At 42.0% G+C, this 25,763-nt stretch overlaps 1 protein-coding gene across 1 annotated transcript in view; it reads left to right on the top strand.

The window, feature by feature from the left end:
- The window catches only part of gcm2 (glial cells missing transcription factor 2), a 45,479-nt gene that overhangs the window by 7,210 nt on the left and 12,506 nt on the right, over nt 1-25,763 (top strand). The window contains exons 3-4 of the mRNA XM_072283080.1: nt 13,300-13,412; nt 20,613-20,738. Coding sequence (XP_072139181.1) covers nt 13,300-13,412; nt 20,613-20,738 — 239 coding nt within the window. The remainder of the gene's footprint in view (nt 1-13,299; nt 13,413-20,612; nt 20,739-25,763) is intronic.

Here is a 25,763-nt window from a genome sequence, read left to right as displayed (position 1 = left end):
ACTATCTTCCATCATTGGTAACCCAAAAATTGCAGTAACAGGATGTGGTTGTAAATTAATACGCAAAACAGTAGAAATAATATCAAAGGTATCTTTCCAATATTTATGCAAGAAAGGGCAAGACCAAAACATACGAGTCACGGAAGCAACTTCAGAATGGCATCTATCACAAATTGGGCATATATGTAATTAGAAACGAGTTAATTTGTCTTTAGACATATGTGCCCTATGCACCACCTTAAATTGTATCAATGTATGTTTAGCACATAAAGAGGACATGTTAACTAATTGAAAATTTTTTTTCCCATTTTTCTATAGGTAAATGAAGTTGGAGTTCTCTTTCCCATTCAGTCTTAATTTTGTCAGATATACCTGAATTTATTTTGATAATCAAGTCTGATAACCCTTCTGAAAAGGATTTAAACTTAGAATTTTTTCCATAATATCAATTGGATGTGAAGTTGGAAATGTGGGTAAATTAGTATTTAAAGAGTTTCTAATTTGCAAATATCTGAAAAAATGAGATCTAAGCAAATTATATTTATTAGATAACTGTTCAAAAGACAGGAAACAGTTATCCAACAATAAATCATGAAAGCTTAATATACCCTTCATTTTCCATACCGAAAAATCTTGATCTGTAATAGAAGGTTGAAAGAAAAAAATTAGACATAATAGGGCTTGATAAAATAAATTGGTTCAAACCAAAAAATTTACGAAATTGAAACCATATTTGTAGTGTATGTTTAATTATTGGATTAGCTATTTGTTTATTTAATTTAGAAATAACAAATGAAAGAGAAATCCCTAAACTGGAAGTCAAGGAAAACCCTTGTACAGATTTACATTCCAGGTTTACCCATTGTGGGCGTAAAGTTATATGCAAATCTTGTGTCTAAAGTATTAAATATCAGATATTAATTGCCCAATAGTAAAATCTAAAATTCAGTACAGCCAAACCACCATCCTTTTTAGACTTCTGTAAATATTTTTTACTTAATCTAGGATTTTTGTTCTGCCATATATATGAAGAGATTTTAGAATCTAAAGTATCAAAAAAGGATTTAGAAATAAAAATTGGTAATGCTTGAAACAAGTATAAAAGTTTTGGTAGGAGAATCATCTCAATAGCGTTAATTCGACAAAGCATTGATAGCAACAATGGAGACCATTTAATAAACAATTGATTAATTTGATCAATTATAGGTGAAAAATTATGCTTAAATAAATCCTTATGTTTCTTAGTAATTTTAACACCCAGATAAGTAAAATAATTAGTAACCGTTCTGAATGGTGAACATCTATAAATTGGAACCTGCATATTTAAAGGGAAGAGTTCGCTCTTATTAAGGTTCAATTTATAGCCCAAAAAATTACTAAACTTATCAAGCAAGGATAGTAGTGCCAGAATAGATTTTTCGGGGTTAGAAATATATAGTAATATATCATCAGCGTATAGTGATAACTTATGTGTTTCATTCCCACGGGTGATACATAGAAACATAGAAAATAGGTGCAGGAGTAGGCCATTCGGCCCTTCGAGCCTGCACCGCCATTTATTATGATCATGGCTGATCATCCAACTCAGAACCCTGCCTCAGCCTTCCCTCCATACCCCCTGACCCCCGTAGCCACAAGGGCCATATCTAACTCCCTCTTATATATAGCCAATGAACTGGCCTCAACTGTTTCCTGTGGCAGAGAATTCCACAGATTCACCACTCTCTGTGTGAAGAAGTTTTTCCTAATCTCAGTCCTAAAAGGCTTCCCCTCTATCCTCAAACTGTGGCCCCTCATTCTGGACTTCCCCAACATCGGGAACAATCTTCCTGCATCTAGCCTGTCCAATCTCTTTAGGATCTTATACGTTTCAATCAGATCCCCCCTCAATCTTCTAAATTCCAACGAGTACAAGCCCAGTTCATCCAGTCTTTCTTCATATGAAAGTCCTGCCATCCCAGGAATCAATCTGGTGAACCTTCTCTGTACTCCCTCTATGGCAAGGATGTCTTTCCTCAGATTAGGGGACCAAAACTGCACACAATACTCCAGGTGTGGTCTCACCAAGGCCTTGTACAACTGCAGTAGTACCTCCCTGCTCCTGTACTCGAATCCTGTTGCTATAAATGCCAGCATACCATTCGCCTTTTTCACCACCTGCTGTACCTGTATGCCCACTTTCAATGACTGGTGTATAATGACACCCAGGTCTCGTTGCACCTCCCCTTTTCCTAATCGGCCACCATTCAGATAATAATCTGTTTTCCTATTTTTGCCACCAAAGTGGACAACTTCACATTTATCCACATTAAATTGCATCTGCCATGAATTTGCCCACTCACCCAACCTATCCAAGTCACCCTGCATCCTCTTAGCATCCTCCTTACAGCTAACACTGCCACCCAGCTTCGTGTCATCCGCAAACTTGGAGATGCTGCATTTAATTCCCTCATCCAAGTCATTAATATATATTGTAAACAACTGGGGTCCCAGCACTGAGCCTTGCGGTACCCCACTAGTCACTGCCTGCCATTCTGAAAAGGTCCCGTTTATTCCCACTCTTTGCTTCCTGTCTGCTAACCAATTCTCCACCCACACCAATACCTTACCCCCAATACCGTGTGCTTCAAGTTTGCACACTAATCTCCTGTGTGGGACCTTGTCAAAAGCCTTTTGAAAATCCAAATATACCACATCCACTGGTTCTCCCCTATCCACTCTACTAGTTACATCCTCAAAAAATTCTATGAGATTCGTCAGACATGATTTTCCTTTCACAAATCCATGCTGACTTTGTCTGATCATTTCACCGCTTTCCAAATGTGCTGTTATCACATCCTTGATAACTGACTCCAGCAGTTTCCCCACCACCGACGTTAGGCTAACCGGTCTATAATTCCCCGGTTTCTCTCTCCCTCTTTTTTTAAAAAGTGGAGTTACATTAGCCACCCTCCAATCCTCAGGAACTAGTCCAGAATCTAACGAGTTTTGAAAAATTATCACTAATGCATCCACTATTTCTTGGGCTACTTCCTTATGCACTCTAGGATGCAGACTATCTGGCCCTGGGGATTTATCTGCCTTCAATCCCTTCAATTTACCTAACACCACTTCCCTACTAACATGTATTTTGCTCAGTTCTTCCATCTCACTGGACCCTCTGTCCCCTACTATTTCTGGAAGATTATTTATGTCCTCCTTAGTGAAGACAGAACCAAAGTAATTATTCAATTGGTCTGCCATGTCCTTGCTCCCCATAATCAATTCCCCTGTTTCTGTCTGCAGGGGACCTACATTTGTCTTTACCAGTCTTTTCCTTTTTACATATCTATAAAAGCTTTTACAGTCCGTTTTTATGTTCCCTGCCAGTTTTCTCTCATAATCGTTTTTCTCCTTCCTAATTAAGCCCTTTGTCCTCCTCTGCTGAACTCTGAATTTCTCCCAGTCCTCAGGTGAGCCACTTTCTCTGGCTAATTTGTATGCTTCTTCTTTGGAACTGATACTATCCCTAATTTCTCTTGTCAGCCACGGGTGCACTACCTTCCTTGATTTATTCTTTTGCCAAACTGGGATGAACAATTGTTGTAGTTCATCCATGCAACCTTTAAATGCTTGCCGTTGCATATCCACCGTCAATCCTTTAAGTGTCATTTGCCAGTCTATCTTAGCTAATTTATGTCTCATACCTTCAAAGTTACCCCTCTTTAAGTTCAGAACCTTTGTTTCTGAATTAATTATGTCACTCTCCATCTTAATGAAGAATTCCACCATATTATGGTCACTTTTACCCAAGGGGCCTCTCACGACAAGATTGCTAATTAACCCTTCCTCATTGCTCAAAACCCAGTCCAGAATAGCCTGCTCTCTAGTTGGTTCCTCGACATGTTGGTTCAAAAAACCATCCCGCATACATTCCAAGAAATCCTCTTCCTCAGCCCCTTTACCAATTTGGTTCACCCAATCTACATGTAGATTGAAGTCACCCATTATAACTGCTGTTCCTTTATTGCACACATTTCTAATTTCCTGTTTGATACCATCTCCGACCTCACTACTACTGTTAGGTGGCCTGTACACAACTCCCACCAGCGTCTTCTGCCCCTTAGTGTTACGCAGCTCTACCCATATCGATTCCACAACTTCCCGGCTTATGTCCTTCCTTTCTATTGTGTTAATCTCTTCTTTAACCAGCAACGCCACCCCTCCTCCCCTTCCTTCATGTCTATCCCTCCTGAATATTGAATATCCCTGAACGTTGAGCTCCCATCCCTGGTCACCCTGGAGCCATGTCTCTGTGATCCCAACTATAACATAATCATTAATAACAATCTGCACTTTCAATTCATCCACCTTATTACGAATGCTCCTTGCATTGACACACAAAGCCTTCAGGCGCTCTTTTACAACTCTCTTAGCCCTTATACAATTATGCTGAAAAGTGGCTCTTTTTAATGCTTGCCCTGGATTTGTCGGCCTGCCACTTTTACTTTTCTCCATAGTACTTTTTGCTTCTACCCTCACTTTACACCCCTCTGTCTCTCTGCACTGGTTCCCATCCCCCTGTTGTGAACTAACCTCCTCACGCCTAGCCTCTTTAATTTGATTCCCACCCCCCAACCATTCTAGTTTAAAGTCACCTCAGTAGCCCTCGCTAATCTCCCTGCCAGGATATTGGTCCCCCTAAGATTCAAGTGTAACCCGTCCTTTTTGGACAGGTCACGCCTGCGCCAAAAGAGGTCCCAATGATCCAAAAACTTGAATCCCTGCCCCCTGCTCCAATCCCTCAGCCACGCCTTTATCCTCCACCTCATCGCATTCCTACTCTCACTGTCGCGTGGCACAGGCAGTAATCCTGAGATTACTACCTTTGCGGTCCTTTTTCTCAACTCCCTTCCTAGCTCCCTATATTCTCCTTTCAGGACCTCATCCCTTTTCCTACCTATGTCATTGGTACCTATATGTACCACGACCTCTGGCTCCTCACCCTCCCACTTCAGGATATCTTGGACACGATCAGAAATATCCCGGACCCTGGCACCAGGGAGGCAAACTACCATCCGGGTCTCTGGACTGCGTCCACAGAATCGCCTATCTGACCCCCTTACTATCGAGTCCCCTATCACAACTGCCCTCCTCTTCCTTGCCCTACCCTTCTGAGCTACAGGGCCAGACTCTGTGCCGGAGGCACAGCCACTGTCGCTTCCCCCAGGTAAGCTGTCCCCCCCAACAGTACTCAAACAAGAGTACCTGTTGTTAAGGGGCACAGCCACCGGGGTACTCCCTATTACCTGACTTTTCCCCTTCCCCCTCCTAACCGTGACCCACTTGCCTGCCTCCCGTGGCCCCGGCGTGACCACCTGCCTGCAACTCCTCTCTATCACCTTCTCACTCTCCCTGACCAGACGAAAGTCATCGAGCTGCAGCTCTAGTTCTGTAACGCGGTCCCTTAGGAGCTGCATCTCGATGCACTTGGCGCAGATGTAGACGTCCGGGAGGCTTGGAGACTCCAGGGCCTCCCACATCCGACACCGAGAACAGCAAACTGCCCTCACACTCATACTGCCCCTCTCCTCAAATAACAACAGAAAATGAATGCCAAGCCTTCCTCGCCTGTTTCCGCCTAAGCCCGTTGAGCCGAAGCCCTTAAGTCTTCGCTCTGCTCCCGGCTCACTACGCAGCCCGCAAACTACGCTGCCCGCTCTATGAGGCTCTGTTCCTTTTAAATCTGCTGCACTGCACAGCCCGACGTCACACGCCTGAATGTACCAAATATATTAGTTGATTCACAAACAGCAATGGCCAAAGGTTCTAAAGCAATATCAAATAGCAATGGACTGAGAGGACAACCTTGCCTGGTGCTGCGAAACAACTGAAAAAAGGGAGATCTTTGATTATTGGTAAATACTGATGCCAAAGGAGTAAGGTATATTAATTTAATCCAAGATATAAATGTCGGACTAAAATTAATTTTTCAAGCACACTGAATAAATATGTCCATTCAACCCTGTCAAACACTTTCTCAGTATCTAATGAAATGACACATTCTGGAGTTCTAGATGAAGAAGTATAAACAATATTCATTAATCTCCTAATATTAAAAAAATAACCATTTTTAGTAAATCCCATCTGATCAACAGAAATAATTTGAGGCAATACTTTCTCCAATCTGGTTGCTAATATTTTAGAAAATATCTTGGAATCTACATTCAACAAAGATATAGGCCTATATGATGCACATTCAGTGGGATCTTTAACTTTCTTAAGAATTAAGGAAATAGAAGCACCATAAAAGGATTGTGGTAATTTACCTATAGATAATACATCCTTAAAAATTCTATATAACCAAGGTGAAAGAATATTAGAGAAGGATTTTAAAAATTCTACCGTGTAACCGTCCGGACCAGGTGCTTTACCTAAATTCATCGAAGAAATAGCATTTTTAATTTCACCTTCAGTAATGGGAGTTTCTAATATTAAACGTTCATTGGATGATAATTTCGGAAAATTAAATTTCCTTAAAAATTCATGCATTATAGTAAGATAATCAGGAGATTCTGATTGGTATAGTGAAGTATAAAATTCTTGAAAGGAATTATTTATTTCATCATGATCAATGGTCAGGATACTATCACTTTTATGAATCTTAAGATTCTGGTGTTTAACCGAAGCAGTTTTTAGTTGATTAGCCAGTAATTTACCAGATTTATCACCGTGTATATAGAACAGACTCCTAGTTTTACTTAATTGATTTTCGATCATGGATGTTAGTAATAAGCTATGCTCTATTTGAAGCTCAACTCTCTTTTTATAAAGCTCCTTACTTGGAGCAATAGAATATTCTTTGTCAATTTCTTTGATCTTATCAACCAACATTTGCATTTCATTATTAATTCGTTTTTTCAGTCCAGCAGAATATAAAATAATTTGTCCACGTATATATGCTTTAAAAGTGTCCCATAATATTCCACCAGAAATTTCTTCCATAGCATTTGTTGAAAACAAAAAAATCGATCTGATCCTTAATGAAATTAATAAGCTTCGAATCTTGAAGAAGAGTAGAATTAAACCACCATTGTCTAATATTGGAAAATGTATCTATTAATTTGAGAGATAGTTTCAAAGGCGCATGATCGGAAATTGCAATGGAGTCATAGTTACAGTCAATAACAAATGGAATTAAACAAGAGTCAATAAAGAAATAGTCAATTCTAGAGTACTTATGATATACATGAGAAAAGAATGAAAACTCTTTATCCTTAGGGGATAAAAATCTCCGAATTTCTACAATTCCTGTATCAATCATAAAAGAATTGATAAGAGTAGCAGATTTATTTGGAAATGTCTCATTAGAAACAGATCTATCCATCAAAAGATTTAAACAACAGTTAAAATCTCCATCCATTATCAGCATAAAATCATTTAAATTAGGAAGAGCTGTAAACAAATACTTTAAAAATTCAGAATGGTCAATATTTGGAGCATATACATCCACCATGACAAACTTTTTATTAAAAAGTAAACCAGTAATTAACAAAAATCTGCCATTTGGGTCTGAAATAGTTTCATAATTCATTAATGATACTGAAGAATCTATGAAAATGGACCTGTAACTCTTAATCCTTTTATCAATAAAGAAGCTATCAATCTCTGCCACAATTGGTAAAATGGGCAGAGTACTGGCAGATTGAATTTAATCCTGGTAAGTGTGAAGAAAAGCTCTTTGGGAGGTCTAATTAGATAGGTCTACACATAGAAGGTAGGGCCCAAATAAGTACTGAAGAACAGGGGTCTTGATGTATAAGACCCTGTATTCCTAAAGGTGGCAAAATGGGTAAATAAGATGATGAAGAAGGCATAGGAAATACTCATATTTGTCAACTGGGGCATAGAATTCTGTATGTGAGTGATAAGGTTTTGATACAACTTTTCAAACCCTTTGGCGTGCACTTGGAGTACTCTGTGCAATTCAGGACACCACTACGGTGGCTGAGAGATTATTGTGGTGAAAATAACATTCTGGGAATACAGGTGAACAAACAAGAGATTCTATTTATTACCCAACCTTTGTTACCCCAGAAAGTTTCTAGAGATAGCCCAGCTTCCTGAAACACTGGAGTTCTTATGCCTGTTTGATATTAGCTCATCAATAGTGAGAAATGGTGATAGGTGCTCAGGACAGAATGGTGCATGATGGAACTGATTGCACTTGTAATTCTAGATGGTGCCAGCCCCAGAGACGAAACTGCACTGCTTTGCTACAGTCTATGAACTATCTCCTGGAGTGTAGATAGTAGTGTTAGAGATGCACTGTAAAGGTCAGCTTAAGGAAAAGACTTTATGTTCAGGTCTACCACCCTACTTGACTGCTGGTGACAGAACTTGATCAATTGTCTTTTGCCAAATTTAACTCTGTCTGAAATGACAAATTAATTGAACAAGAAGCAGCACTTCATGAGAAGATAGTTCTGGATGTAAAGAATCCAGAACACAACAGATTATGCAGATGCCGGAAATCTTGAGCAACATCCACAAAGTGCTGGAGGAAGTCAGCAAGTCAGGCAGCATCAGTGGAAGGGAATCATTTTTTTGACATTTTGGACTGAGACCCTTCAGAAGACTGGAAACGAAAGGGGAAGAAGCCAGAATAAGAAGGTGGATTGAAGGGAAGGAGAAAGCTGGCAGGTGATAGGTGAAAACAGGTGCGGGGGAAGTTGGTGGGTGTGGGAAGAGGGAATGAAGTAAGAATCTGAGAGATGATAGGTGGAAGAGACAAAGGGCTGAAGAATTAGGAATCTGATAGGAGAAGAGAGTGGAGCATGAGAGAAAGGGAAGGAAAGGGGACATCAGAGTGAGGTGATGGGCAGGTAAAAAGAAGAGAATAGGTGAGGGAGGGGTCAGAATCAGGAATGGAGAAGAGAGAAGAGGAGTGGGGAGAAATTACTGGTGTTAGAGGACTCAATGTTTATGCCATCATGGTTGGAAGCTACTAAGAAAGGATATGAGGTGTTGCTCCTCCATTTTGAGAGTGGTCTCATCGTGGCAGTAGAGAAGGCCATGGATTTTCATGTTAGAATAGCAATAGAAAGTCAAATTGAAATGGTGGCCACTGGAAAATCCTGGCTTTAGTGGCAGATAGAGTGAAGGTGCTTAATGAAGCGGTCCCTTAATCTACATCAGGTCTCACCAATATAGAGGAGGCTTCACCGGGAGTACTGAATACAAGAGATGACTCCAGCAAACTCACAGGTGAAGTGTGGCCTCATCTGGAAAGACTGAGGACCTGAATAGTGGTGAGGGAAGAGGTGTAGGGACTGGTGTAGCACTTGTCCCGATTGTAGGAATAAGTGCCAGGAGGGAGTTAAATGGGGGGAGAGGGACAAGGGACAAGGGTGTCAGATTGACAGCAATTTCTATGGAAAGCAGAGAAGTGGGGGGTGGTGGGAGGGAAGGATGTGTATAGTGGTTGGATCTCATTGTAGATTATGTATGTTACAAAGATTGCTGTGTTGAATACGGAGCCTTGTGGGGTGGTAGATAAGGACAAGGGGAGCTCTATCCATGTTATGGCAGCAGGAGGAAAGGGTGAGGGCAGAAGTACAGAAAGTGGAGGAGATTCCAGTGAGAATAACATCAATGGCGGTAGAAGGGAAACCCCATTAAGGAATCATATTATTACCGGCATGTGTCGTGAAATTTGTTAACTTAGCAGTAGCAGTTCCGTGCAATACATCATATAGAAGAAAAATAAATAAATAAGTTGCCGAGTGTGTGTGTGTGTGTGTGTGTGTGTGTGTATGTATATTGAATAGATTAGAATTGTGAAATAATATATATTTTAAAAAGTGAGGCAGTGTTCACAGGTTTAATGTCCATTTAGGAATCGGATGGCAGAGGAAGAAGCTGTTCCTCAGTGTGTGCCTTGAGGCTTCTGTACCTCCTACCTGATGGTAACAGTGAGAAAAGGACATGCCCTGGGTGCTGGGGGTCCTTAATAATTGACGCTGCCTTTCTGAGACACTGCTCCTTGAAGATATCCTGGGTATTTTGTAGGCTAGTACCCAAGATGGACCCTACTAAATTTACAAACCTCTGTAGCTTCTTTTGGTCCTGTACAGTAGCTCCTCCCCACCCCCCATACCAGACAGTGATGCAGCCTGTCAGAATGCTCTCCATGGTATATCTATAGAAGTTTCCAAGTATATTTGTTGACATGCCAAATCTCTTCAAACTCCTAATGAAGTATAGTTGTTGTCTTGCCTTCTTTATAGCTGCATCAATGCGTTGGGACCAGGTTATGTCCTCAGAGATTTTGACACCCAGGAACTTGAAACTGTTCACTCTCTCTACCTCTGACCCCTCTATGAGGATTGATATGTATTCCTTTGTCTTACCCTTCCTGAAGTCCACAAGCAGCTCTTTCATCTTACTAATGTTGAGTTCAAGGTTGTTGCTGCAACACCACTCCACTAGTTGGTATATCTCACTCCTTTACACCCTCTCATCTCCATCTGAGATTCTGCCAACAATGGTTGTATCATTATCGAATTTATACATGGTATTTGAGCTAAACCTAGCCACACAGTCATGGGTATAGAGTAGAGCAGAGCAGTGGGCTAAGCACACACTCCTGAGGTGCGCCAGTGTTGATATCAGCAAGGAGGAGATATTATCACCAATCCACATAGACTGTTGTCTTCCGGTTAGGAAGTCGAGGATCCAATTGCAGAGGGAGGTACAGAGGCCCAGGTTCTGCAACTTCTCAATCAGGATTGTGGGAATGATGGTGTTGAATGCTGAGCTATAGTCGATGAACAGCATCTGACATAGCTGTTTGTATTGTCCAGATGGTCTAAGGCCATGTGAAGAGCCATTGGGATTGCATCTGTATTGAGCTAATGTGGCAATAAGCAAATTGCAGTGGGTCCAGGTCCTTGCTGAGGGAAGAGTTCAGTCTAGTCATGCCCAACTTCTCAAAGCATTTCATCACTGTCGATGTGAGTGCTACTGGCAATAGTCATTAAGGCAGCTCATGTTATTCTTCTTAGGCACTGGTATGATTGTTGCCTTTTAGAAGCAAGTGGGAACTTCTGCCCGTAGCAGTGAGAGGTTGAAAATGTCCTTGCATACTCCAGCCAGTTGATTGGCACAAGTTTACAGAGCCTTACCAGGTACTCCTTTGGGATATTCTGCCTTGCGAGAGTTCACCCTCTTTAAAGACAGCCTAACATCTTGAGACAGAGATCACAGGGTCAGCAGGTGCAGCAGGAATCTTCACAGCTATAGTTATATTTTCCCTTTCAAAGTGGGCATAGAAGGTGTTGAGCTCATCTGCCATTCATGCTATTGGCTTTCGCTTTGCAGGAAATAATGTCTTGCAAATCCTGCCAGAATTCTCATACACCCGATGTCGCCTCCAACCTCTTTCAGAATTATTTCTTCGCCCTTGAAATAGCTCTCCACAAGTCATACCTGGTTTTCAGGTACAGACTTGGGTTGCCAGCCTTGAATGTCACAGATCCAGCCTTCAGCAGACGACATACCTCCTGGTTCATCCACAGCTTTTGGTTTGGGAATGTACAGCAAGTCTTTGTAGGCACAGACTCATCCACACAAGTTTTAATGAATCAGTAATAACTGCAACATACTCATCCAGATTCAAAGATGAATCCCTGAATACGGTCCAGACCACCGATTCAAAGCAGTCCTGTAGGTGCTCCTGTTCTTCCCTTGTCCACACCTTCTTGGCTCTCACTACTGGTGCTGCAGTCTTCTGTCTCGTCTCAGGGAGCAGAACTACAGCCAGGTGATTACACTCCTTTTTCAAAGAAAGGGGTTTCCTTTTTGAGAAGGTGCAGAAAAGATTCACGATGTTGTTATCAAGACCAAAGGACTTGATTTATAAGGAGATACTGAATAGGCTGGAACTTTATTCCCCAGAGTGTATGAGGCTGATTTTATAGTGTAATATCATTATGGGTGTAGATAAGGAGGATGGTCACAATCATTTTCCCAGGGTAGAGGAGTCTAAAACTCCAGGACATAAGTATAAGGCCAGAGGGGAAAGATTTAAAAGCCACTCAAGGGAAAACCTTTTCACCCAGAGAATGGTGGGTACATAGAATGAGCTACCAGAGAAAGTAGTAGAGGCAGGTGCAATTACAACGTTTAAACAGGTATTAAAAATGTTTAGAGAGGTATGGACCTAATGCAGGAAGGGCTTGTGGAGACATATTAATCATGATGGAAGAAGGTTACCATGCTGTCTGAGTCTCTGAGTCTAGGCAGCTTGCTTTTGTCTTGCTGACATAAAACACATTGCAGTGTTATGTCATTTGCAGACTTTGAAATTACTCTTCAGATGTAACAACGTTCCACTATTCAATTCAATCTTTGTTGGTCAGCATCTCAATTGCCGCAGGTTTTGTGATGTCCTTTCCTTAAAAAATATTTTCATCTCCCTCGCAAGGATTTCAATGAATCCAGTATCCAGTACTTTCATTTTGTTTCCTCACATTTTGTTCAGATTTTGAAGGAAATCATTCAGCCCATCAAGTCTAGGTTAGTTCTCAGGGAAATCACTCCCCCATGCATTTCTCTGTATAAACTATTCGGTGTCACATCCCTAACACCTCTGCTCTCCTACATTAGAGATAATTTATGGCAGCCAATTAACCTACAAACCAGAATGTCCTTGGGATGTGGGCATCTGTGGGGGAAGGGAATGATTGATATTATCATTCAAATCCACTCATAGATCCTGCTCAACCCGCTGAGTTCCTCCAACAGGCTGCTTGTCGTTCCGGATGCCAGCATCCACAAGCTCTTGTGTCTCCAAAGGTAATGTGGTCTTAAAGGGTTTTGACTCAAAACATAGACAATTCCTTTTCCACTATAGTTGCTGCTTGACTCACTGAGTTTGCCCAGCAGATTGTGTGCTGCCTCACTTGGTTTTTCTTTCTTTTCTTGATCCCATCGTGGAGGTGTCACCTTGGACATTTGACTTTCAGTGGAAACCCTCAGTCAGAAGCTGGATGTTAAAAAACTGCAGATGCTGGAAACACCCGGCAGGTCAGGCAGCATTTGTGGAAAGGGGAAGTTAATGTTCCAGGCTGAAGATCCTTTATCAGGGTTTAAACCTACATTAGACATTGGCAATGTGCAACACTCCCAGTGGGAGGACTAACTTTAAGAACCATCTCTCAGATATAATTTCCAGATTCCACTGGTGTTGTAACATAGCCCATTTTGTGTCCTGTTTCTCTGTTACAACAAAAATTAATGTGTAGCTTTGTTTTCCAGAGAAACTGTGTCCGAACTGTAACTCAGGATTGGAGTTGGTTCCATGTCGAGGTCATAGTGGCTATCCAGTAACTAACTTTTGGAGACTTGATGCCAAAGCCATATTTTTCCAGGTAAGGCTTCTCAGGAGACAAGAAGAAATATTAAATGTTCTTTAATCCCTGGTCAGGCCTCAGTTTGACTCCCTGCATGATCAGTACCCAAATGATGTCCAGCGCACCAAATCTGACCAGTAACAAACTTTGGGTTGTCACTGCTGAAGGGATCCAATATTTTACTGTGTTTAAGGAATACAGCAGAGATCTTCCTCCCACAACCCCCAACATTGCAGTCATTATAGAGAGCTAGTGAGAGGGTCAGAGAGACGTTTGTATTGGTCAAGGAGAGAGTCAAAGTCAAAGAGTTTATTTTGCATTTGCACAAACACATGTATGCACCAATGCAATGAAAACTTACTTGCAACAGCCTCATGGGCAACAGATATACAACATTCACAAGAAAAACATGAATAAACATAAATGATAGACAATTTTATGAGAAAGAACACAATTAGAATAAAACAAAACAAAGTCGATATTAGTACAAAGTGACCAAAGTGTTGTTATACTGAGTGTAACAGCCAAACCAAACCAAAACAATTGTTGCTGCCGGCAACCCTAAAGATTTGTTATACTTGCATGACCTACCCTTACTTCTGTAATGATTGCTCCAAGAGTCAAGGATATGCATTTGATCCTTTATTAGCAATTAGCAAACATATCATCTTGAAGCTAGAAAACTTAATTGTATTCAAGTGTAAGTTAAGCGTAACTGAGCATTACTGAGTGATCAGCAAAAGATATGACATCCGCTGGTCCCCAGCTACTACAAACTGCAATGAACAAAGCACTAAGATGTAACTTATTCCCTTCACTTTTACCACCACCCCCCACCCCACCACCACACTATTTACCATAATAAACATGCAACACAGAACACAATGCAGATAGAGAACAGATGCATGGCTCCAACAATAAAGTAGTGCTAAAGTTTGTGCAGGTTGGTTCAAGAACCGAATAGTTGAAGGGAAGCAATTGTTCTTGAACTTTTGTGGTTTGGGAACTCAGGCTTTTGCATCTCCTGCCCGATAGCAGCTGCAAGAAGATGGCAAGGCCTGGATGGTGGGGATCTTTGACGAAAGATGTTGCCTTCTTGAGGGAGGTACTGGGCTGGGTCTACTACTCTGCAGGTTCTTACATTCCTGAACTGAACTGAACTGAACAACACTGCACCACGCCATGAGGAAGTCAGTCAGAATACTTCCAACAGAACACCTGTCGATGTTTGGCAGCTGTGTTGAGTAGGCAGCAATGGTGGGAGTGAGGGTAACATTGGATTCAGAGTGCGAGTGGGAGTGGAGGCAAGGGCAGACATGTAGCGAGGCTGAGAGTGGGAAAGAGAACCATAAAAAGGCAAGGAGATTCTTTCAAAAGCTGCGTGTCTGGGGGGGCTGAGTGAGGCACTGAATGGCACATGAGGAAAGAGCAGGTCTGACGCTGATGATACTGCAGCCTGAAAGCTGAGAGAGGCTTCAGTGGAGTCTGAACAGAAGTGTGGAAAAGGACAAGTTTGACTGAGGCAGGCAGAACTGTAAAAGTAAGGATGAGCCTGAGCAGAAGGGAGCAGAGCACTGGGAATACTTTGGCTGTAAAGTGGAACTGAGTGCAAGGGGAGAATCAAGACTGTGGTGAGATGTAGAATAGATCACAGTCATGTCAGAGAAGGAGCAACAGGTGAGAGGGCACTGTTAGTGGAGCAGAGTGAGATTTAAGGAAGTGGAGCTGAGACTTGGGAGGACCATCAAAAAACAGGACAGGAGGCACCTGGAAATGATAAGAGAAAGAGCAGAGTGCAAGACTGGAGAATTCAGAGCATTGGGAAAGAGGGACTGAGAGCGAATGGGGTGTGATATTCTGACCACTAGGAGTGAGGCTAAATCAGAGAGTGATGTCACAACAGAGTGAGGAGTGGACTGATAGAGATTAGGAGCACAGAGCTCAAGGAGTACAGAGCTTTGAGAAATCGAGAGGTAGACCAAGGGCTAGGGAAGGCTGAGGCAGGAGAGAAGCAGGGAGTCAGGAGACAGTGAGGTTGAGTGGAGACCTGGAATGAGCATAGCATAGAGCAACACACACAAAGAATGCTGGTGAACGCAGCAGGCCAGGCAGCATCTATAGGAAGAGGTACAGTCGACGTTTCAGGCCGAGACCCTTCATCAGGACCCCTTAGCCCAAAACGTCGACTGTACCTCTTCCTATAGATGCTGCCTGGCCTGCTGCGTTCACCAGCACTTTTTGTGTGCGTTTCTTGAATTTCCAGCATCTGCAGATTTCCTCATGATAGCATAGAGCAGGGAAGTGAGACTGAGAAAGTTAGTGGATTGGAAGAAGAACATTCCTGAGAGCGGATTGTTAGGTGAATTGCATTCTAATTGGTCGGAGTTGATCTTAAGGCCAGTTTTCTTACAAAACTTCTGAAGGACCATGAGGTTTGTCAATATACCTTTGAGAGAGTGACTCAAGCAATTTTAAATTAGTTTTTTAAACATTAAACAAAATACAAAGAAACATTAAAACATGTGCAGATGCTTGAAGTAAAAGCTGGTATATTAGAGTCCTGCAGCACAGAATTATATTTCCCTCTGTTACCATCTTGGCAGCACACTCCAGACTCACCACTCATTGTGTAAGAACTACTTGCCCCACACATCTCCTTTGAATTTTCTGCCCTCACCCTAAATGCATGCCCTTTACTATTCGACATTTCAACCCTGAGAAAAAGATACCGGCTGCTAGAGAAAACGACCCCAGTTTGTTCAGCCTCTCCTTCTAATCCAGACAGCATCCTGGTAAATATTTTCTGTATCCTCTCCAAAGTCTCCACATCCTTCCTATGATGATTCAACCAGAACTGAATGCAACATTCCAGATACAGTCTAACCAGAGGTTTGTAAAGCTGCAATTTGTGTCTCTTGAACTTACAGCTTCAACTAACAAAGGCAAGCACATTACCACTCTTTTAACTAGTGCAGCCACTTTCGGGGAACTATGGACTTGGAGCCCAACACTCTGCCGTCCAACAGCGCTATGAAGCCTTATAGCTGATCCCCTTGAAGTTTGGCTTGAAATAATTCAAGAGCAGTTGAGTTTCAACAGCTCTTGAATTACAAGGTCAAGGTCCCACATGGGAGGTTAGTTAGGAAAATTCAGTCGCTAGGTATACATGGAGAGGTGGTAAATTGGATTAGACATTGGCTCAATGGAAGAAGCCAAAGAGTGGTAGTAGAGAATTGCTTCTCCGAGTGGAGGCCTGTGACTAGTGGTGTGCCACAGGGATCAGTGCTGGGTCCATTGTTATTTGTCATCTATATCAATGATCTGGATGATAATGTGGTAAATTGGATCAGCAAATTTGCTGATGATACAAAGATTGGAGGTGTAGTAGACAGTGAGGAAGGTTTTCAGAGCCTGCAGAGGGACTTGGACCAGCTGGAAAAATGGGCTGAAAAATGGCAGATGGAGTTTAATACAGACAAGTGTGAGGTATTGCATGTTGGAAGGACAAACCAAGGTAGAACATACAGGGTTAATGGTAAGGCACTGAGGAGTGCAGTGGAACAGAGGGATCTGGGAATACAGATACAAAATTCCCTAAAAGTAGCGTCACAGGTAGGTAGGGTCGTAAAGAGAGCTTTTGGTACATTGGCCTTTATTAATCAAAGTATTGAGTATAAGAGCTGGAATGTTATGATGAGGTTGTATAAGGCATTGGTGAGGCCGAATCTGGAGTATTGTGTTCAGTTTTGGTCACCAAATTATAGGAAGGATATAAATAAGGTTGAAAGAGTGCAGAGAAGGTTTACAAGGATGTTGCCGTGACTTGAGAAACTGAGTTACAGAGAAAGGTTGAATAGGTTAGGACTTTATTCCCTGGAGCGTAGAAGAATGAGGGGAGATTTGATAGAGGTATATAAAATTATGATGGGTATAGATAGAGTGAATGCAAGCAGGCTTTTTCCACTGAGGCAAGGGGAGAAAAAGACCAGAGGACATGGTTAAGGGTGAGGGGGGGAAAAGTTTAAAAGGAACATTGGGGGGGCTTCTTCACACGGAGAGTGGTGGGGGTATGGAATGAGCTGCCAGACGAGGTGGTAAATGCGGGTTCTTTTTTAACATTTAAGAATAAATTGGACAGATACATGGATGGGAGGTGTATGGAGGGATATGGTCCGTGTGCAGGTCAGTGGAACTAGGCAGAAAATGGTTCAGCACAGCCAAGAAGGGCCAAAAGGCTTGTTTCTGTGCTGTAGTTTCTATGGTTTCTATGGTTAACAGGAGTCACTTTCAACTATCAAACATGATAAAGACTATTCCTGCTGGAGGAACTGTAGAGGGCAATAGACAGCCGACCTTTCAGCTCAAGACATTAATGGTCCATTTTCCTCTACAAATATTGCCTGAACCCATTGAGTTCCTTGAGCAGTTTGTTTTCTTTTGATCCAGATTCCACCATTTAAAAATTGGTAAATTGGTTTATTATTGTCGTATGTACCAAGGTTCAGTTTGATGACAGAAGTGATGGCTTTGTGACTACATTTGTGGATAATACAAAGATAGGTAGAGGGGCAAGCTGTGTTGAGGAAGCAGGGGATCTGCAGAAAGACTTGGACAGATTAGGAGAATGCACAAGTAAGTTGCGGATGGATACAGCATACTGAAGTGTAGGGTCATGCACTTTGGAAGAAGGAATAAAGGCAGAGACTATTTTCTAAATGGGGAGCAAATTAGCAAATTCAGAAATTGGAGGTGCAAAGTGACTTGAGAGTCCTCTTGCAGGAGTCCAGCAAGGTTAACTTGCCGGTTGAGTTGGTAATAAGGAAGGCAAAAGCAATATTAAGCATTCATTTTGAGAGGACTAGAATATAAAAGCAATGATGTAATGCTGAGGCTTTATAACAGTGAACAGTTTTGGGCACCTTGTCTAAGAAAGGATGTGTTGGCATTGGAGAGGTTTCAGAGGAGGTTTACAAGAATGAGCCCAGGTATGAAATGGTTAATTTCTCTATTCTTTTTTACTAAACTGCTCAAGCTCTGTCAGATTGCATGGGGATCATGAGTGAACAGCCCCTTTCAAGTGCAGCCACAAATTCTCAATTAGATTGAGGTCTGGACTCTGATTTGGCCTCTCCAGGACACTAACTTTGTTGTTTTTAAGACATTCCTATGTAGCTTTGGCTTTATGCTTGGGGTCATTGTCTTGCTGAAAAACAAATCTTCTCCCAAGTCACAGTTCTCTTGCAGACTGTATCAGGATTTCACTGTATTTTGCTGCATTTTATTTCACCCTCTACCTTCACAAGCCTTCCAGGATCTGCTGCAGTGAAGCATTCCCACAGCATGATGTAGCCACCACCATGCTTCACGGTAGGGATGGTATGTTTTTGATGATATGCGTTGTTATACCAAACATAACATTTAGTCTGACCGCCAAAAAGCTCAATTTTGGTTTCATCAGACCATAGACCATAGAACCTTCTTCCTGCTGACTTCAGAGTCTCCCACTGCCTTCTGGCAAACTCCAGCTGAGATTTCATGTGAGATATTTTCAACAGTGGTTTTTTTCGCCACTCTCTCATAAAGCTGCGATTGCTGAAACACCCGGACAACAGTTGTTGTATGTCCAGTCTCTCCCATCTCAGCCACTGAAGCTTGTAACTCCTCCAGAGCTGTCATGGGTCTCTTGGAGGCCTCCTCCACTAGTCTCCTTCTTGCATGGTCACTCAGTTTTTGAAGACAGCCTGCTGTAGGCAGATTTTCAGCTGTGCCATATTCTTTCCATTTCTTGATGATTGTCTTAACTGTTCCCCAAGGGATATTTAGTGACTTGGAAATTTTCTTATATCCATCTCTTGACTAGTGCTTTTCAATAACCTTTTCATGAAGTTGCTTGGAGTGTTCTTTTGTCTTCATGGTGTAGTTTTTGCCAGAATACTGACTCACCAGCTGTTGGAACTTCCAGATACAGGTGTATTTTTACTATAATCAATTGAAACACCTTGACTGCACACAGTGATCTCCATTTAACTAACCAATTGGCTGCAACAGTGGTGGTTTGGTGTGTCATATTAAAGGGGGTGAATACTTATGCAATCAATTATTTTTTGTTTTATAATTGTAGTTAACTTAGTTCACTTTGTAGAGATCTGTTTTCACTTTGACACAGAAGAGTATTTTTCTGTTGACCAGTGTCAAGAAAAAGTCAAATTTAATCCACTGTGATTCAATATTTTAAAATAATAAAACATGAAAACTTTCAGTGTGGTGAATACTTTTTATAGGCACTGTATGAGGAGCATTTAATAGCACTGGGCCTGCATTTGCTGGAGTTTAGAAGAATCTGGGGGAATCCCATTGAAACCTACCATATATTGACATGCCTGGATTGAGTTGTCTTGGAGATGATGTTTCCAATCGTGGGAGAATCTAAGACCAGCAAGCACAACCTCAGAATAGAAGGGTGTCCATTTCAGAATAGAGAAGTTCTTTAGCCAGAGGGTGGTGAATCTGTGTAATTCATTGCCACAGACAGCTATGGAGGCCAGGTCATTGGGTATATTTAAAGTGGAGGTTAATAGGTTCTTGATTAGTAAGGTCATCAAAGGATATGGGGAAAAGCTAGGAGAATGGGTTTGAGAGAAAAAATAAATCAGCTATTATTAAAAGGCAGAGCAGACTCGATAGGTCAAATGGCCTATTTCTGCTTTTTATGGTCTCATGCTTTTTGCAAGCCGTCCATACAAATTATTTCATCACATCAGTGCGTTGAAGCAGTAAAAAGGAAAACCATAAAAGGTGCAGAATGAAGTGTCACAGTCACAGAGAAAGTACTGTGCGGGCAGACAAGGTGATAACCAGATAAATTGTAAGGTACTAGGACATAACAAGGTAGATTGTGAGGTCAGGAGTGCATTCAACTGTCTTCCTTGAGCCTGGTGGCATGTGCTTCCAGGATTTTGTATCTTCTGATCGATGAGACGTGGGAGAAAAGAGAGAGGTGGGGTGGTTGGGATCTTTGATTTTGCTGGTGCTTTACAGAGGCAGTGAGAAATGTAGACAGAGTCCATGGAGGGGAGGCAGCTTTCTTTGATGTGACCACAAGTCTCTGCAGTCTCTTTTGTCTCTAATGATCAGATTTTTTAAACATGTTGATTTTACTTAGATATTCTGCAGTTTAGAAATATAAAACTTTATAAACATTATGTATTAAATACACAGGCCAAAGGAGTTCATGACCATCCAAGACCAGAGAGTAAATCAGAAACCGAAGCAAGGAGAAGTGCTGTTAAAAGACGACTTACCTCTCCACATTACACACATAAGAAGAGGCACATGGAATCAGAGGTAGGAAATGCACCACAGTGGACTTGATATCCAAGTCACATTAGCATATGTATTCCGTTAATTACCCATTGGATTGCAATGACGTGCAACAGGACTAAAGCCTAACTCCCTTTCTCAGATGGATCTTCAGATTCACCCAGATTATGTGCTCTTAACACTTTCTTCACTGCCCAAAGGTCACTCCACAAAGGTCTCTCTTCCGAGGGTTCCCAATCTTTTTTATGCCATGGAGCCCTGCCAATAACCAAGGGGTCCGTAGGCTCTGCCAACAATTGCAGGAAGATGAATTTATTATCCTCTTCCATCACACTGCTTTCAACAAATCTGCATGTTGAACCAACAGATGAAATTATACCTCCTGCTGTCATGCTCCTGTGAAGTTATTCTGCTCTGTGGCCCCATTTAATGTGTCATTGATCTGTGGACAACTCGTAAACACCTGTATTCCCACCCAAACATGACTCTTCATTAGTTCAGCTACTCAAAATATAATCAATTAAATACATCATCCAACCTCACTATCACAGGAAAATCTTCTGTTGCCTTAGACCAATGGTTCCCAACCGGGGGTCCATGGTAATAGGTTAATGGTAGGGATCCAAAGCATAAAAAGGGCTGGAAATCCCAGCCTTAGACCAAATCTAGAGTTGTAAAGTTATATAACAAGTAAACAGGGGCCCTTTGGCCAAACTCATCCATGCTGAACAAGGTGTCAACCTGAGCTTGTCCCATTTGCCATATCCCTCAAAATCTTTCCTATCTACGTACTCCTGCAAATGTTTTTCTTTTAAATGTTGCCATTGTACTCTTGTCTACCACTTCCTCTGGCAGCTCATTCCATGTATGCACTATCCTCTGTGTGAAAAAGTGCCCCCAAGGTCCGCTATAGGTCTTTGCCTTCTCACCTTACACCTATGTCCTCATATTTTAGGCTCCCCTTACTCTGAGAAAAAGACTGTGATATTTATTTATACGCCTCTTAATTTTATAAATGTCAATGAAGTCACCCCTCAGCCTTCATTGCTCCAGGGAAAACTGTCCCAGCCTATCCAGCTCATATTTATAAAGAAGCTCCCCTGTTCTGTCAACATCCTCATGAATCTTTTTGGCACTCTGTACTTTAATCACATCCTTCCTTTAGTGCACGTACCAGACCACCACACAACATTCCAGGTTCATTTTCACCAACATCCTATACAATTGTAACATAACATCCCAACCCATACATTCAATGTCCTGCCCAATGAAGGGAATGAAGGACTCCTTCACCACCCTGTCTAACTGGTTCTTCACTTTGAGGGATCTATGTCCTTGGCCCCTCTGTTCTACAATGTTCTCTAGGATCCTGTTATTTACTATGTATACCCTAATATACTTTCCCAAAATGCATCACTTTGCAATTGTCTGAGTTAAATTCTATTTGCTATTCCATAAGATGTAGCAGCAGAATCAGACCATTCAGCCCATCGAGTCTGATCTGCCATTGCATCATGGCTGATTTATTATCCCTCTCAACCCCATCCATCTGCCTTTTCCCTTACTAATTAAGAGCTTATCAACCTCTGCTTTAAATATACCCAACTCTCTTCCTACTTTCCCTTTGACCTAGATCATGTTGTAAATTTAGATTTTTCTTCACTGTTCGCTCTCCACAATATTGGTGTCATTGATAAACTTATTAATCATGCTTCCCGCATTCTCATCCAAACTATTAATATCTATGTGACAAACAACATTATTAGCTATTTTAATCAGCATCTTCATAAAGAAATCTTGATAATGCTCTCTACCTGAATGCTTTATTTCCAGTATGTTAATCATACATATATCTACAATTCAATACAGTATTCTTGAGGCCTCCACTGTGGGAAATGTGGACCTAGATGCAAAAATGGCCAACAGCACTTGTCATTGGTGACCAATGTAAATGTTCTGTTGACGTTTAGGGTTAAGTCTGAGTCCAAATGAAGGGTCTTGACCTGAAACATTGATTGTCCATTTCTCTCCATAGATGCTGCCTGACCTGCTGAGTAATTTCAGTATTTTGTGTATTGCTCCATATTCCAGTATCAGCAGTCTCTTGTACCTCCAGTGTAAATATTCAGTCTGATAGAAATGAGAGGAATCTTGTGTTCTCAAATATAATTGTCAACGCTTCCTTCTCAGACTGAGACCAGTTACTCTTACTCATTGTTTCTGTATGTGATGCAAAAGCATTAGGCTTTTTCTAGCAATTTTCCATATGGTGGCTTGTAATAGGAGGCATCATAGGGCAGCAGAGAACTGGCTAGTGAGAATTCCATCTTTTCTTTGCCTACACTTGTCCTTTCCACTTACCTCTGTGAAGAGTGTGCTCAGCTGTGCATGGGAAAGATTAATGTTTGGTGACATTCTACAGATATACAGCTGCTCGACAATTTAGCCAGTTTCAATCCTTTTCCTTTCAATTTTTACTTGCAGGTTCCTAGTCTACAGCTTGCAATACATGCAGAATATGCAAAGTAACACATGGGAAACACAGATCTACAAGGAGATTCTTAGTCTAGCCCCAGTAGGCTTGTTCCCTTTCAACAAAGCCCACAGTTCAAATGAACTATTACATAAAAATTATTCTAATATTGGTAGAGGATGCAAATATTCTTTGGTACTACTTCTATGTGCATTCTCTAACGATATTCTGTCATTCTCTGATATCCTCATTTGGTCCTGGGGGTTTATAAACCCTTAAACATTCCATCAGAGAAAGAGAGATGTGGTGAGAGAGGGAGAATGAGATGGGGTGAGAGAGAGAGATAGGGAGAGAGATGAGGAGTGAGAAATGGGGCAAGAAGGAGAGAGAATGGGGAGAGGAAGAGGTGGCAGAGAAAGATGGGGAGAGAGAGATGAGGAGTGAGAAATGGGGCAAGGAGGAGAGAGAATGGGGAGAAGAAGAGGTGGCAGAGAAAGATGGGGAGAGAGATGAGGGAGAGAGAGATGGAGCAAGCAAGGGAGAGAAAGATGGGGTGAGAGAGAAATGGGGAGTGAGAGTGAGAGAGATGGCAAGAGAGTTTGATGTGGTGAGAGAGAGATGGGGAGATGGGGAGAGAGATAGGGTAAGAGAGAGAGATGGGAAGAGAGGGAGAGAGAGATGGGGTGAGAGAGATGGGGAGGGAGAGGGCTGAAGGACTGAGAGAGGGAGAGAGTTGGGCTGAGAGAGGGAGGACGAGATGGGCTGAGATAGAGAGACATAGGATGGAGAGATATGGAGAGGGTGAGATGTGGGAGAGAGAGATGGGGATAGAGAGATGGGGTGACAGAGAGAGTTGGAGATGGGAGAGAGAGGGGGAGAGAGGAAGATGGGGAGGGAAAGAGGCTGAGAGAGGGAGAGATGGGAAGAGAGATGGGAAGGGAAAGGGGTACATCAGGAGGGAGAGGAAGATGGAGAGGGAGAGGTTGAGATGGGGTGAGAGAGGGAGAACAAGTTAAGGTGAGGGAGAGAGAGATGGGGTGAGAGAGAAAGCTGGGGAGAGGGAGAGAGATGGGGCAAAAGGAAGAGATGGAGCAAGAGGGAGATAGAGAGAGATGGGGATTGAGGGAGACGGGGAGAGAGTGAGATGGGCTTGGGGGAGAGAAAAAGAAAGATGTGGTGAGAGAGGGAGAACAAGATGGGGAGAGAGAGTGGGAGAGAAAGATCGGGAGAGGGAGATATAGGGAGAGGGAGAGAGATGGGGTGAGAGGGAGAGTGAGATGGAGCAAGAGAAGGAGATGGGGTGAGAGAGACAGATGGGGCAAGAGGGAGATGGGGAGTGAGAGAAAGAGATAGGGAAAGAGTGAGATGGGCTGAGTGGGGAGAGAAAAAGAGAGATGTGGTGAGAGAAGGAGAGTGAGATGGGGTGAGAGAGAGAGAAATGGGGGTGAGGGGGAAGAGAGAGAGATGGTAAAGGGACAGTGAAAGATGAGTAGATAGAGATGAGGTGAGAGAGAGAGAAAGAGTGATAGGGAAAGATGGAGATATGGCAAAAGAGAGAGATGGAGTGAGAGAGAGATGGGGAAGGAAAGAGATGGAGATGGGTGAGAGAGAAAGAAAGGAGGGAGAGATGGGGAGAGAGCAGAGAAAGATGGGGGAAAAGCCAGAAGGCAATGGGGAGAGAGGCAGAGAGAGGGAGAAAGAAAGAGATGGAGAGATGGGAAAGGAAAGAGATGGGAAGATGGGGTGAGAGAGAGTGAGATGGGGAGAGGCAGTGAGAGATGGGAGAGAAGGATGGACAGAGAGAGAGAGATGGAGAAAAAGAGAGGAGACAGAGATAAAGAGAGAGGGAGTGAACAAGAGAGATGGGTTGTGGGAGGATTTGAGGGAAAGAGGTGAGAGAGGGAGGGGTTGACAGATGGGGTGAAAGTGAGAAAAGGGGTGATAAAGAGGGGAGAGAGACAGAGAGTGTGTAAATTTTGCACGTTAAGTGTTTCACAGGATCAAGGATGGTTAAACACAGTTTATATTAAAGTGTATCTGAATATTTGCCAGATCAATTTGAAACCTATTTCAAACCACCCAATGTATTTGAATTGAATAAAGACATTCAGTTTTCATGAATTGACTTTCTTTAAGGTTGTGGAAGAAAATTTGAACTAAAGAATGAAGGTTAAAGCTTTAATTGTAGATACTGACCAGATTTCTTTTAACTGATGGTTTTGAGTTCTGTGTGGCCTTGAAATTGAAATTCAGTTGTGATATCTGGCTCTCAGTCAATAGAAGTTTTAAAGTGGTGAGTTGTGGTGAGAAATTGCTTTTGTTTCATCCAGATTAAACTCAAATGAATACTTTAGTTTTAATTCAAACAAACATTAAGCATTGCTTTATGCAGTTACTGCAAGTCTGGGTGGTAGATTTTGGATTAGCCCCATTCAAATGGAAATTTTCACACACAAAATGCTGGAGGAACTCAGCAAACCAGCCAGCATCTATGAAAAAGAGTACAGTCGACTTTTCAGGCCAAGACTCTTCATCAGAACTGGAAGAAATGATGAGTCAGAGTAAGAAAGCAGGGG

The sequence above is a fragment of the Mobula birostris genome, chromosome 19 (genome assembly GCF_030028105.1).
Source record: "Mobula birostris isolate sMobBir1 chromosome 19, sMobBir1.hap1, whole genome shotgun sequence".
NCBI lineage: Eukaryota > Metazoa > Chordata > Chondrichthyes > Myliobatiformes > Myliobatidae > Mobula > Mobula birostris.
This window is presented reverse-complemented; position numbering and strand designations above follow the sequence as displayed.